Here is a 13,825-nt window from a genome sequence, read left to right on the forward strand (position 1 = left end):
ATATTGTTCATATACCGTAAGGAACTCCTCCTACTAAACACAGACTTTCCATATATTTTGTTTTGTATATACCCATTCACTTCACACACAGCTGAAAGAAAGAAATGATCAAGTTGTACTCATAATACATAAGCGGTTTATTAAACATTATAACCAATTATGAAACAGACCGAATTTCATGAGAAACATTCAACTTGCACAAATTACTAGTGCTTTACTGCTCAACCTGATGTTCCTTTTCAAATTTAGAAAAGAAAGAAATGAGATTCCCTTCTATATGACTCTCTACGTGGACACCTGAAAATTAAGGCAACTGAAATTTTCATGTCTGTTGAAGTTTAAGTTCGAATACCCTAAAAGTCTTAGTTCAAATCAAGGAAGCAGAGCCTTGAGAAGTAAAACTCACACATTCAATTTCCAAAACAGATGAGAGAAAAAATACAACTAAAAGATCTACCTGTGTAACTCTTTGCAAGAGCAATTTTTTCATCCATCTCTGATGTTTCGGAAGGGCCTGCTTGGGAACAAAGAGAACGCCTTTTAAATTGTGTCTCACAACAAACACATTTTCCCAGTCCATAGAGGAATTTGACAAATAACTCTTAACTTCATATATCATATGCTCATTTCATACTTTCTGTAATGTTGAACTTAGGAGAAACTGTGTGAAATATTAAGATTATATAAATCCTTACGCATCCAGTTCAACAGAATAAAAACGTTGAGGGGCTAACGGCAGGAATGTGCATTTCTTGGACTACTGAACAGTCAGAGACTCACACAGAACAGCAGGTTTTCAATTTTTTCCGTGTTAATAAACTAATTTTAAAACATGAAGTGTTGATGGTTCTGCCTTTTTCCAATGAATTTTTAATCAGCTAAATCTTTTCCCTGTTTGTTAAAATTTGTATTCCTAGGGAGTCCTTTTTGACTTTAAAATTTCTACCTACATTAAACAGACAAATTCAGAGAGATTAAAATCATTTACGACACTTCAAGGTTGTTTGCTTTTCATCACAACAGCTCTTTTGATGGCTATATACGGACTGCTTTAAAAAGGCTGTTGCAGAAAGCAGCACACGAACGACACTTAAAAGATTAAATTAACACCCCTAAAATCCTACTGCTTAATGCTTTGGCACTCCTGCAGTTACACTGAAGAGAGTGAACTGCTTACAGCACAAATGGCTTCACACTGAGCAAGAGATCATTCTATACCACAAAAATAGCAGAGGTATATAAAACTAGCCTATGTGTGGCATACGGGAATGCACAGGACTAACTGGAACTGAAGGATTTGGACTAATTGTTCTGCATAAATCAAATCACTGCTGTATTCATTTGCAAAAGCAATCTGCAGAAGATCATACACCTTCCCAGAAATCATGGCCGTTTAGAGGTAGCTTTAAAAGTGCATCAACAACAAATATTAATAGCTTCACAACAGAGAAAGCTACTGCTAACTAATAAGGCAAGTGAAGTATTTTAAACTCATTATTTAATACACACAGTGAGTAAGAAAAGATAGAAAAGACTGTTGTGACAATGAGACTTAATCATAGAATCGTTAAGGTTGGAAAAGACCTTTAAGATCATCAAGTCCAACCACTAACCCAGCACTGCCAAGCCCACCACTAACCCATGTCCCCAAGCACCACATCTCCCCGGCTTTTAAATACCTCCAGGGGTGGGGACTCAGCCCCTGCCCTGGGCAGCCTGGGCCAGTCCCTGACAGCCCTTTCCGTGAAGTTTTTCCTAATACCCAACCCAACCCTGCCCTGGCGCAGCTTGAGGCCGTTCCCTCTCGTCCCATCGCTTGTTCCTGGGGAGCAGAGACCGACCCCCCCGGCTCCAGCCTCCTTTCAGGCCGTTGCAGAGAGCGATGAGGGCTCCCCTCAGCCTCCTCTTCTCCAGGCTGAGCCCCCCCAGCTCCCCCAGCCGCTCCTCCCCAGCCTTGTGCTCCAGCCCCTGCCCCAGCCTCGCTGCCCTGCTCCGGCCACGCTCCAGCACCTCAATGTATTTCAGTCAACTGAAAGCACATATAAGTATCAAATACTATGAGTTATTCAAGAAAATTAATATTTAGGGATTAAATTTTTAATTATTAGGTGGCTACAATAATGTTTGGTTAAGACACTTCTGCCTCATTTGATTGCTCAGATTTTCAAAGAGATTTTAAATTAACAGGACTTCAAGTGAGGAACCTATACAAGATTCTTTGTTTTACATGCATTTGTTTCAGTAAGTGCTGCTTTAACCCACTCCTCCCACTTTTTCTTTGCTGGGGGGTTTGGTTTTTTCCTATTTGTCTGTTTAACTCAGAGGAGCTCCCCGATTTGGTTCAAAACGTGGCTTCAGGAAGAGTGGCAGTGGCACAGCCGAGACCAACGTCCAAAGACGGGAAGAAAAGGAGCAAGGCAGAAGCCAGAGACAGTGGTGGTGCTCTAGGCCACACGAGAAGAAATTCTCATCAAAATAGTGTGATTTGCAACTGTTATGGGCGAGTGGGAATAGAACACAGCCTCCCTGTGTGCTGGAAAACATCTCCATGGACTAAATTTGCTTTCATTTAAATAAACGTATTCCGTGTACGCAGCCAGATGGGAGAGTCATTTCCTAAGAACTCTTCTGAACATGCAATTACTGTAATTCATAACGCACTGACACACAGAAGTATGCATCCCATTATAAGCAAATATCCTATTATAAGCACATAGTTTTGTGTTTATTTCTTGATTCAGAAATCCTGACAGGATTGTTTTACCTACACATTCCGCAACAGTCTCTATATTGCATGATCTTCATGCCAAATATATGCTGTGACACAAATAAAAAAGGAAAAATAGGAGTCTTTGACACGTTCAAACTTGAAGAAAGATTTCTCTAGTTAGACATACACTTACTAGGCTTACAGCCCCTGGGATTAAGCACAGAGAATTCAATCCCCTCATCTTTAATATCAATAAAAACTGCAGTACATGTAGTAAAACCATCAGGTTTTTTAAGTGACCCACACTGATTGTTTTATGAAAATGGAAGCTTTTTTTTTTTTTAATATCATGAAGCTTTGACAGAGGAAAAAACAGTATGAAATAATTGTTTCAGAAATTAAAAAGAGTAAAACAATATATTCTGCTAGCTTAATTTAGTAAAGACTAGAAAATGAAATTCAGAAGAATTCTGAAGGTTCTACCACCAGGAGATATTAAAAAAAAAAGAAAACCAGATACATTTCCACTTTATTGCATTGATGCACATTACAAGCAGATACATACACATCACATTAGTAAGAAAAGCAAAAAGCAAACATGGTGGTAAACCCATATACTTACACTGAGTTCAAATCCCTCAGCCTCAGTTTCTAATGGATTATGTCCTAATACTACACAGCCAAACCTGTGCTGCTTGGCAGAAGCAACGGATTTATCATCTCATGGATTAGCACTGTCAGCGATCCTCATTTTTTGGTCGTCTTTTCGCTACACAGATGGCAGCAATGTGAATAATACGTAATTACCAGGGTGTCCTGGTTTCAGCTGGGATAGAGTTAATTTTCCTCCTAGTAGCTGGTATAGTGCTGTGGTTTAGATTTAGGATGAGAATAATGTTGACAACACACGGATGGTTTAGTTGTTGCTAAGCAGTGCTTACACTAAATCAAGGACTTCTCAGCTTCTCCTGCTCTACCGACTGAGGAGGCTGGGGCTGCACAAGAGGCTGGGAGGGGGCACAGCCAGGACAGCTGACCCCGACTGGCCAAGGGGCTATGCCACACCATGTCACGGCACGCTCAGCATAGAAACTGGGGGAAAGCCGGCCGGGGGCTGCTGCTCGGGGACGGGCTGGGCATTGGTCGGTGGGTGGTGAGCAATTGCATCGTGCATCACTTGCTTTGTGTATTCTTTTATTATTATTATCACTATTTTATTTCAATTATTAAACTGCTCTTATCTCAACCCACAAGTTTTCTCACTTTTACACTCGCGATTCTCTCCCCCATCCCACCGGGCTGGGGGGAGTGAGCGAGCGGCTGGGTGGTGCTCAGTCACCGGCTGGGGTTAAACCATGACACAGGGTAATACCAGAATGACTTTAGGAAACACAACATCATGCTTTCTTGTTTTCTCAATATATTCTCTGGAATTTCTTTGTTTAAGATAAGTATCTACACGCCGAGCCTTACGTTATGGAGGTTAGAGTACTGCCAGCCTAACTTTACAGTTTTAGCCCCGTTAAAATGAACATTACTTCTAGCATTCTGGGAAATCTCCAAAGGAGAAACATTTTGGTTTTAGAGACACACTAAAAGATGTTTATGACTTTCAACGTTCCAGAGAGAGAATAAAAGCACAGTTTACTTTCCCGTTTTGGGCTTTTTTTCCAGCAGAAGCTACCTTCAGTCTCATTTGGTTTTGGATGAATGTCCTATATTTTAACTGCCTCACTCTAACATTTCCAGAAATTCCAAAACTGATAACACTGTTCAACCACATGGTGCTTTAGAGAGAAAAGATGTTAGGCAGTGGTTTTCTCACTCTCAGTGCTTTATAAGCTAAACCAGTCAGTTCATTAGACAGTGGTTTATAAGATGAACCAGCCAATTCACAGGACACATTGTTTACAGCCTTTTCCTTCTGCTTCCAGTTCTTTGTTTTAACTTCGGGGCGTCAGTGGTAACTGAAGACTTGCATCCACAAAATTCACAGGATAACATGCCTCTTTTAGGAAATGCGAGGTCCTTAGTCAGCAAGTTACTCAGTTCTGTGTGGGCTATGTTTCCAAAAAGCCTTGGTTTACTCTGGGCTGATGAAGAGGACTGAAGATGGTACACATCCCCAAGGAATTTTCTTAACCTATTCCTGCTTCTTTGTAAATTGGAGGCGGGGGGGGGGGAACCCAAGTATAGCTCTTAATTCTAGTCCCTTAATTGATTCAGAGCTGCTCTCATTCTGGTACTGATGGTATTTTGACCTCATTTTTTCCACCAGAAGTCTTCAAGATAGCCTGGGTCTTGTAGACAGCCTTCTAGTAAGAAGCCAAGATGCGCGTCTGTTACTTTACAATACATTCACGCATCAGCTGAACAGTGCCCTGAACGCAAGGAAGCTGGTATAGAAGCTAGGAGGATTTACGGGCACAGAGATGCATTTGCATTAACGCAGTACAGAACACACGCCTTCCTACTTGGCTTTAGGATCAGGCCTTGCACATACCCAGCTGGTCTGGAGCTCGGGCAGAAATCCCTGCCGGTCCCTCTGCAACAGCCATGGAAACAGATTACTGCCACAGCACAGTAATATGCTTAATCTAAGAGTACAAACCACATTTCAAGGACTAAACAACATTTCAACCACTAAACTAAGAAACAGCATTTTAACATTTCTTTTCATAAGAGCCAGAGTAACTGCTACTTATAGATAAGGTACATGCAGGAATATTAGCTATGATAGCTGGAATGCTCTAGTATGCGTTATTTAGTCCTGCAGACCTCTGCTCAGTCCTTTTCCTCATTTAGTGAACAGTCAAAATCTGGACCTTTCTTCCAGAACAGGTTGTCTTTGGTGTCACCCAACGCATTTAACACTGCAGTGATCTTCACATTTGTCCAGGATACTGGAAAAAAAAAACACCCACTGCCATACTGCTAGTGCCCACTGACAGAAAACTGCTCTGTCAAAACACCCACATGAAGTTTTTGATGGCTAAAGTCCCTATTTTTCAGTCGTCTTACTGTGTATTGCTAAAACATTTCTAAATTTAGTAATTCAGTATTAACTCATAGCAACATCCAAATGCTGCAACCTACTACGAGATAATAGATTAAAAGAACATCCACCTACAGGTAAAATCCTCCTCCTGTTTGATTAACGGGAGAATTCCACGTGCCGCCGAGGCACACAGCACTTTGGTCAGCATTACAGATTTGTGAGAGGAAGCAAGCACTCAGTGAAAAACAGGCATGGTGAAATTTCACCAGTAAATCATTTTCTCGAGGAAGCCCCAAGCAGATTGCTGTTCTCTAACAGTTAAGTTGTTTGTTCTCATAAATCGATAAGCCCGGCTTCTGCTGTAGGATATTTTTAGTAAGAACTATGACCCTAGCCGTTTTCTTTATTTTGCAGCACGTCTCTACAAAGGCAATGCTTGGCAGACTTGCGTCATCCCTCAGGAGCACTCCTCAGGATAACTGGACCTTTCTAAGGTTCACTCCTCTGCACAGCACCATCACGCACACACAAACCCCTACATGCCTCCTGAATTTATAGCTCTCTGCACTTTGTACAACCTTTGGCTTGAATCCGAGCATCAGCAACTCAAAGAAACAAAGGGGAAGCTGCTTTACTCGGGGGAGGGTGGCATGACGTGACACGGTAACACCTCTTTTAGCTCGCAGCACCCCATCCCTTCTACCAGTATATTCAGTTTTGCCTTGTTTAAAACGCAAGTTTGGAGGACTACATTGGGAGGGGGGAAAGGGGGAGTTATTAATTGAGCACTATTTTATCTGAAAAAGATACATATTGCTTTTCACCAATCAGAAGATTAAATTTAAGAGTTCTGTAAAAGACAAGAAAAATTCCCCCTCCAAATCCACATGGCTTAGACTTTACTATGGAAGCATATTGTATAAATGGGATTTTTTTAAGCTCAAAGACGCTGCAGCACTAACAGGGTTACTATTTTGTAAGGAAGCGATTTCAGTACAGACTCTCTTCAAACGGCATTGGATTACACTTCGGGCTATTGGCCAAATTCTGACATTGTTTTTATGCATGAAATGGAAAGCCACAAGGGGCTGAAAAGCAAAAAGATGACAGGACTTGGCTTTGGAAGGAACAATGATCAGGTTGTCTCCAAAAAAGTATCTATTTTTACTACATTATATCGTGCCTGTAACGCCTCCCATCCCCTGAGGCTAGACAATGTACAAATATGAAGAAAATATAATCCTAACACCAGAGAATTCACCTTTCAAATTCTGAACATGAGTAGTGACATTTTGCTATGCCGTATGGTTAAGATCTCTCTGAACAGTGCTCGTACATTACTTGAGCCGTGCCAGTATGAGAATATTGATTCTCCAAGCCTGTAGCTAGTTATTAAAGCACATGAGAAAATAATCTCAAGAATCTTTGTGTCTAAACACACACAAAAATGTTATCTCAATAACATATAATATTACAAAATGAAAGTGTCGTGGTTTAACCCCAGCGAGTGATGGAGCACCACACAGCTGTTTACTCACTCCCCCCTCAGTGGTACGGGGAAGAGACTTGGAAGTGTAAAAGTGAGAAAACTCATGGGTTGAGATAAGAACAGTTTAATAATTGAAATAAAATACTGTAGTAGTAGTAGTAGTAGTAGTAGTAGTAGTAGTAGTAGTAATAATAATAATAATAATAATAATAATAATAATAATAATAATAATAAAGAATACACAAAGCAAGTGATGCACGATGCAATTGCTCACCACCCACCGACCAATGCCCAGCCCGTCCCCGAGCAGCAGCCCCCGGCCGGCTTTCCCCCAGTTTCTATGCTGAGCGTGCCGTGACATGGTGTGGCATAGCCCCTTGGCCAGTCGGGGTCAGCTGTCCTGGCTGTGCCCCCTCCCAGCCTCTTGTGCAGCCCCAGCCTCCTCAGTCGGTAGAGCAGGAGAAGCTGAGAAGTCCTTGATTTACTGTAAGCACTGCTTAGCAACAACTAAACCATCAGCGTGCTGTCAACATTATTCTCATCCTAAATCCAAACCACAGCACTATACCAGCTACTAGGAGGAAAATTAACTCTATCCCAGCCGAAACCAGGACAGAAAGGATGCGCGGCTTTGCACTTCATTGCTGAACATGCAGCTATCCTTCAGAGACGTGTAGCAACTTGCCTGCCTTCCTTTGGATTGCTCAATTAACCTAACAACAAATGCAAAAAGGCTGAAATAATACATTTAGGGTTCTAGTTATTTTATATTGCCATTTATAATCAGGACTTTGTAATTACTGTTCATTTCAACCTACAGAAGTAATGATTTCTTTTTTTCCCTCCTAGTTGAGGTTAACGTGTGGTATTAACCAGATACGTAGAGATGAGGCAAAGCAACTGAGAGATACCTTAAAACATACACAGAGCCCAAGTCGTGGACCTCACAAATGTTGCTATGCTTTGTCTGTATAAACCTTTCAATACAATTTTGACACATATCGGTCATTCCATACAAGAAAAGTGATCGATACACTACAAATGTTACTGAAACTTTAAACTAAAGAAAAGATCCAAGCCATGCTCTAGACAGTATTGTTATCATGGTTTATTTCTTGTTTAAAGAGGTCACTGGCATTAGAGTCTGCATGCTGGACCCTCAAAAAAAAAAAAAACACCAAGCAGTTCAAAAGACTCCTGGAATTTATCCTTCAGTCCAAATACACACATATGGGTATGCTGAAGTTGTGCTTTAGCTCTTTCGGTATTCTTCAGAATAATTTAAATGATAGCCAGCATGGAAATGACGTATCCTAACAGAACTAAGTAATTGCATGTTTAACAACCAAGAATCAGTAAAAAGAGAGACACAGAGAGAGCAAAACTTAAGCAATCAAGCCTTTTATGAGATAAACACATATGAAATAGTATCATTACCTGGAATATTATACTGATAGTAGTCAGGATCATCTGATTCTTCCTTCACTGCTACCGTTGCCATTTCCAAAGAAATTCCTGTAGAAGCAACAAAGGAATCAAATATGGAAACTAGTAATAACCAGATTCTTAAAAAAACCCAAACAAAACACCCACCAAGACCCTAGCTGGCTCTATTCAATAAAAGAAAAAAAAAAAATTTTTTTAGGTGCCAAGACACTAAACAATTGTTGAGCTAAAACAACGGTAACGAAGTGACCTACTGGTTTCTTACGTTTCAGTTTGGTCACCATCAGAAGGGATTCAGGATTAAATGCTTCCCTACAAACTAGGCATCCTTGCAAATGCTGTCTTGGATTTGACAAATTAAAAAGGATGGTCTCCTTCCTTTTTGCCCACTACCACAGCCAAAAAAAAATATATTTTAACACTCATTGTGCTGAAAGCACTTCTAGATCTACTCCCACTCACTCCTCCATACAGCCAAGTTCAGCTACAGCCTGCATCAAACTGTGCTGCTGATGGAGCAACACCAAAGGTCCTCGACTGCTCTTGGCTTCCTTCGAGTGAACTATCCCCTCTGTAAGCCTTCACAGCACTCCCAAAAATGTTTTCAAAACATTCTGGCAAAAGGAGAATTACTTAAAATGCCTAGAAAGCAGCAGTGGAAAGAGTCTGGGACCGACTTGACAAAAAGCTCAAGTTAACTCTTTGTGTACATTAAGCTAAATGTTAACCATGAAGGGTTCCCAAACCACAAGTTTAAAGTTGTGAAGCACAAAGAACTAGAGCAAAAAACTGGACTAAATATAAAAACTTAATTCTTATACAAAATGCGGAGCAGCGTAGCCCAACCCAACAAAAGGGAAAGTCACAAGCTTATCTCTAGGCACACCTGTCGAGTCAGTGGCTTTAATGGGATTATTCATGCCTTTATCTCAAAGCATACGCTTAAGCGTTGCTCTGCTGCAGACCCCAGTGCCTTGCAGGATCATGTCCTACCTGCAGGGGAACTTAGGAATGCTTGGCCATTTTTTCCACAAATCAATAATACGTTTTTCTATTTATTTCCATTTTAGCTAGATAACGGACATTCTGTCATTTTCAATATTTTAGTAATATTAACAAATAAACCAAGTTTTTCTCTCCCCATTAGGGATAAAGTGATCTTGAATTACAACAAAATAAAAACCAGAGGATTTTCTTCTCCATTTAAAAAACTAAACTATTTACAAAGACAAATTATTTTAGTCTACAGAATTTTACAAATCTCCTCCTCCTAGAAACAGAATCATTCGCTAAAGTTAAATACTTGATAAAAACGCCAACTGAAAGGTGGGCATCTTTAAGGAAAGAAAAGTTTTTCTTTCTCACAAAGGATGTCTTTTTGCTGCTTTTTTCTTGGAGCTTCCTATCTGTGCTTAAATTCAGCCTTCTGAACAGAAACTGATTTTTAAATTTTTTTTGCAAATAAGGGCAAAATTTTGAACATACCAGAATCCTCGTTTGGTTCTGTTTTCACTTGAATAGGAGGACAACTACAAAAATAAACAAATCAAGCACACTGACATTATAAAAAACATATATCACATTTCTGGAAAGCTCCTCAAGCTTTACAGGCTGTCAAGTAAAATCAACCTCCCAGTATTTTTTTTTTCCAACTAGGAACACAAAAGTAAAAACCCCTGCGTCTTAGCTTATCTGATTTATCTCAAGGGAATTGCCAGGAATCTCCCATCCCTACATTTCTGGGACATACACAATATTCAAAGCATGTCTACCATTTAATGAGAAGCAAACTTAGAAGCACAGAAACACTTGCTATTTTGCTCCCTGTTTTCACGTTAAACAATTTTTTATTTATTCCAGATATAATATGTTCATTTACTAACAAAAAGCATGTATTTTAATTTTTTAATTGAGGAGGGGGAAGGAAGCAGCATTACATCTGTTCCCCATCACTTCCATATCATAAAACATGACAAACTTATCCCTGACTGACAGACTGTGAATTAAAACACTCATTGGGCTAATTAAACCAAGGGGAAACTTTGCCATCTGTTTAATTCATAACAGTTTCCCCACAAATAATGGTCAAAAGAAAGAGAAAATTCAACTTCATGCTTTTTATAATCCCAGGCAAGCAAAAGTTATCCAAAGGTCAGCTGGACAGAAAAAGCATATTAAGAGAAACAAACTGTATGAAAATACATAGTTGATACAAAAAAACTACATTATTTGAAATTCACCTTCCACCTGGAGGTATAATTGAATGTGAAGGATCTGTCATATGAGCTCCTGAAAGTTAAAAGACAATCTTTGAATTTCCTGTACTCCATTTACCTTAAATACAAATTGAAAACATAACTTTGATTTCACAAAGCAGAAACATGGCCACATTTTACAAGCATATGTACATATTTTCTGTATTCACAGATATGAAGGCGAGACCTCTCGTTAAATTGCTTTATTAATCTATAAAGCAACACCAATATAAAACTGCTTCAAACGTGCATATCACCATGCTTTTCACTGCTGTCTTTCATGATGCTAAGTGAAAATATTGGGAAACAAAGTTAAACAGATCTTCCACCTAAACTCTGCTAACAGAAAATGGATTGTTTTACAGAGATTCCAGCTTAGTCCTAAATTACAGCTAGACACAAATAGGTTATGTTTATAGAAAGTCATTTACTACACGGAAAACCTGCCTTGCTTTTTCAACAGATATATATTATTACTAGAATCTCTGTAATTTCCCACTCTCTAGTCTTCTTACTGCGCACAGGCAACACATTTCTAATTTTACTAATCCAGCGTCAGCTTCTGGCTGTCTCACCTCAGAAAGGGAAACTTCTTTTTTGATTACATTCCTAGAAAGATTGCTTCATCCTCTTCATAAAACAAATCCTCACATACACCAATTTTGCAAGTAAAGCAACAAGATCCCATTGAAGGAACAGGAGAAGGGATTTCTTCTAGGCTAGAAGTGAATCTTTGCAGTTTTAAAAAACTCACTTTAGCTCAGATTTTTCCATATATAGAGGCTTTCATAGGAACTGCAACACCTAACCATTTCAGAAGATTAGATCAATTTTTAAAATGAGATATAAATGACAAAATCAGCTATGAACTGGAACACAGAACACTGCAAAGTCTTGGCATCTTCTAAAAATGCAATGCACGGTCCTTCATCAGTTCACTTCTTTCCCTAGGATACTATCCAATTCACATTAAATTTAAATTCAGTAAAAAGATGAAGAATGCAATAGAACAAATTTTATCTCTAATTAGTTGCTCCTGGCAGAACGCATAAAGAAAAAGATTATATTTCTGTAAGTAAGGCAACTCACAGTCTAGGAATTTCTGAACAGTTTGCCACTTTATCCACATGACCAAATCTTGTACCTATACTGCTATCTACACTAAAATTCTGATCTGTTTCTGTTTAGTCTGAGTAAGTAGTAACTTACCTAGGTGTTTCTTTGGCTCTAGGAAAGGCCTGTGTGGAAATATGGAAAGAAAAGCTTTAGTAACGGCATCATTACTTACTTTGTAGTGTAACATTAAAGAGAGAGCACTCCTGATTAAGAGAAACAGGCTGCAATGCATTTAATTAAAAATTAAAATTAACTGGACTTAATTTAAGTACAAATCCAAAGTGGACAGACCAGCACAAGAGAGAGCAAATAACCTTTTGATGATAAATGAGATCCCTGACTTGTTTTCCAAAATCCATTTCAGGGTTGAAACATCATAATTCGATGGATGCTTAAATGCAAGTCCTTCAGGCAGGCCCTGCACTACCACAGCAGACTGGTCCCTCTGAATCTTCTCATATGGCACAGGTACCACTGTTGACTTTCCTAAAGCTTTACCTAGGGGGGAAAGGAAAAAAAAAAAAAAAAAAAAAAAAAAAAGAAAGAGATAGTTTTGAGGTCAAAAGCGCTCAAATTAGCAAAAGGACGAGTCCCTCATAAAACTTTTTACTTTGAAGAGGACTGGAGCGAAAGCAAGGTGCAGATACAAATCTCTACAGGAAAGCAAGTATTGCTTGCATTAACGTTCACTGGAACCCACCGAGATACACAGGCCTTCTTGAAAGAAGGCTAAATGGGCTGTGCAATAATCTCAAATCACATCCCACAAAACACATCAAGAAGAAAACTATCCAATAGATGTGTATGTTTTAGAATTGGCTACTAAAAGTTAAACTTATCACCTTAACAGCAGTATAGTTGGAAGGCTAAGATCATGCAGTACTTTCCTCCCAAATGGAATAAAAATCTAGAAGTCCAGAACAGCTATTTAGAAGACTTTAAAGCACCCACCATAGCAAAAGCAGAAGTAGTCCTCCACAGACTTTCTGAGAGCTTCTAGTTCCACAATATCCACCGTCAGTCTGTTTACAGGTGGCACAGTCTTTGTTTTCTGCAGTTCTGCAGCCTTCTCCTCTTCAGTAACACCTGGCAGTTATTTATAAAAATAAGACAAAAATAAAACAGTAAGTTACTAAAACTCTCAGTACCTAGTCTCTCCAGTTTAGACTACAGACACTCGGGAACAATTCCTGCCAAAAAATCGTAAGAACTTATTTGCCTTAGAAGCAAACGCAGTTATCTGTGTACATGAGCAATTAGTAAGTTTAAATTTACACCAAAATTATTATACCCTCCTTACAACCTTTGCAAATATGACCCTCTGAGGTGTAAGAACGATGAACTAAGAGACACATCCAAGCAGGCTTTTTTTGGCATGAGGAGGTAGAAAACACTATTAATCGCAGGAGAGGATAATACAGTAGAAATAAAATGGAGAACTGCCAAGGGAAGAAGGACCAAGACAGTCACCAGGGAAAAGGTAAAATGCCCGTGTGGAGGGTCCCATAGCTCCCTAGTGCTATCCATGATGGCTTATGCAGCAGTTACGTTATATCCTGGTTGGTTTATGCTGTATGTGCATAGCTGAACTTTTTATAGAAGTGATTTGACTTTTGCCACAACAGCTCCCATACCTTTCAAAAGACACTTCAAGTACACATCTCTTATTGTCAAATAGGAGGAGCTGCAAACAAGCCATCACCACAGAGAACAGAGAAGATTTCAGCCCTACACCTTGTTCTAGTCTCTGAGCAAAAGTAACTGCAGAAGGAGTGAGGGAATAACAACACTTCCAATATTAAAAAGGAAAC

The 13,825-nt window shown here is 39.4% G+C and overlaps 1 protein-coding gene across 17 annotated transcripts in view; it reads right to left on the reverse strand.

Annotated features, from left to right (window-relative positions):
• GTF2I (general transcription factor IIi) overlaps positions 1-13,825 on the reverse strand; it is an 81,121-nt gene that overhangs the window by 42,862 nt on the left and 24,434 nt on the right. For 11 of the 17 annotated variants that reach the window (XM_082328422.1, XM_082328419.1, XM_082328408.1 and 8 more), the window contains 8 exons: positions 12,966-13,100; positions 12,329-12,512; positions 12,108-12,136; positions 10,884-10,932; positions 10,129-10,172; positions 8,635-8,712; positions 5,214-5,255; positions 458-517 (listed from right to left, as the gene is read on the reverse strand). In XM_082328422.1, coding sequence (XP_082184548.1) covers positions 458-517; positions 5,214-5,255; positions 8,635-8,712; positions 10,129-10,172; positions 10,884-10,932; positions 12,108-12,136; positions 12,329-12,512; positions 12,966-13,100 — 621 coding nt within the window. The remainder of the gene's footprint in view (positions 1-457; positions 518-5,213; positions 5,256-8,634; positions 8,713-10,128; positions 10,173-10,883; positions 10,933-12,107; positions 12,137-12,328; positions 12,513-12,965; positions 13,101-13,825) is intronic. The other 6 variants (XM_082328412.1, XM_082328410.1, XM_082328423.1 and 3 more) reach the window with 2 other exon arrangements.

This window comes from Platalea leucorodia (genome assembly GCF_965183815.1).
Source record: "Platalea leucorodia genome assembly, chromosome: 16".
Classification (NCBI taxonomy): domain Eukaryota; kingdom Metazoa; phylum Chordata; class Aves; order Pelecaniformes; family Threskiornithidae; genus Platalea; species Platalea leucorodia.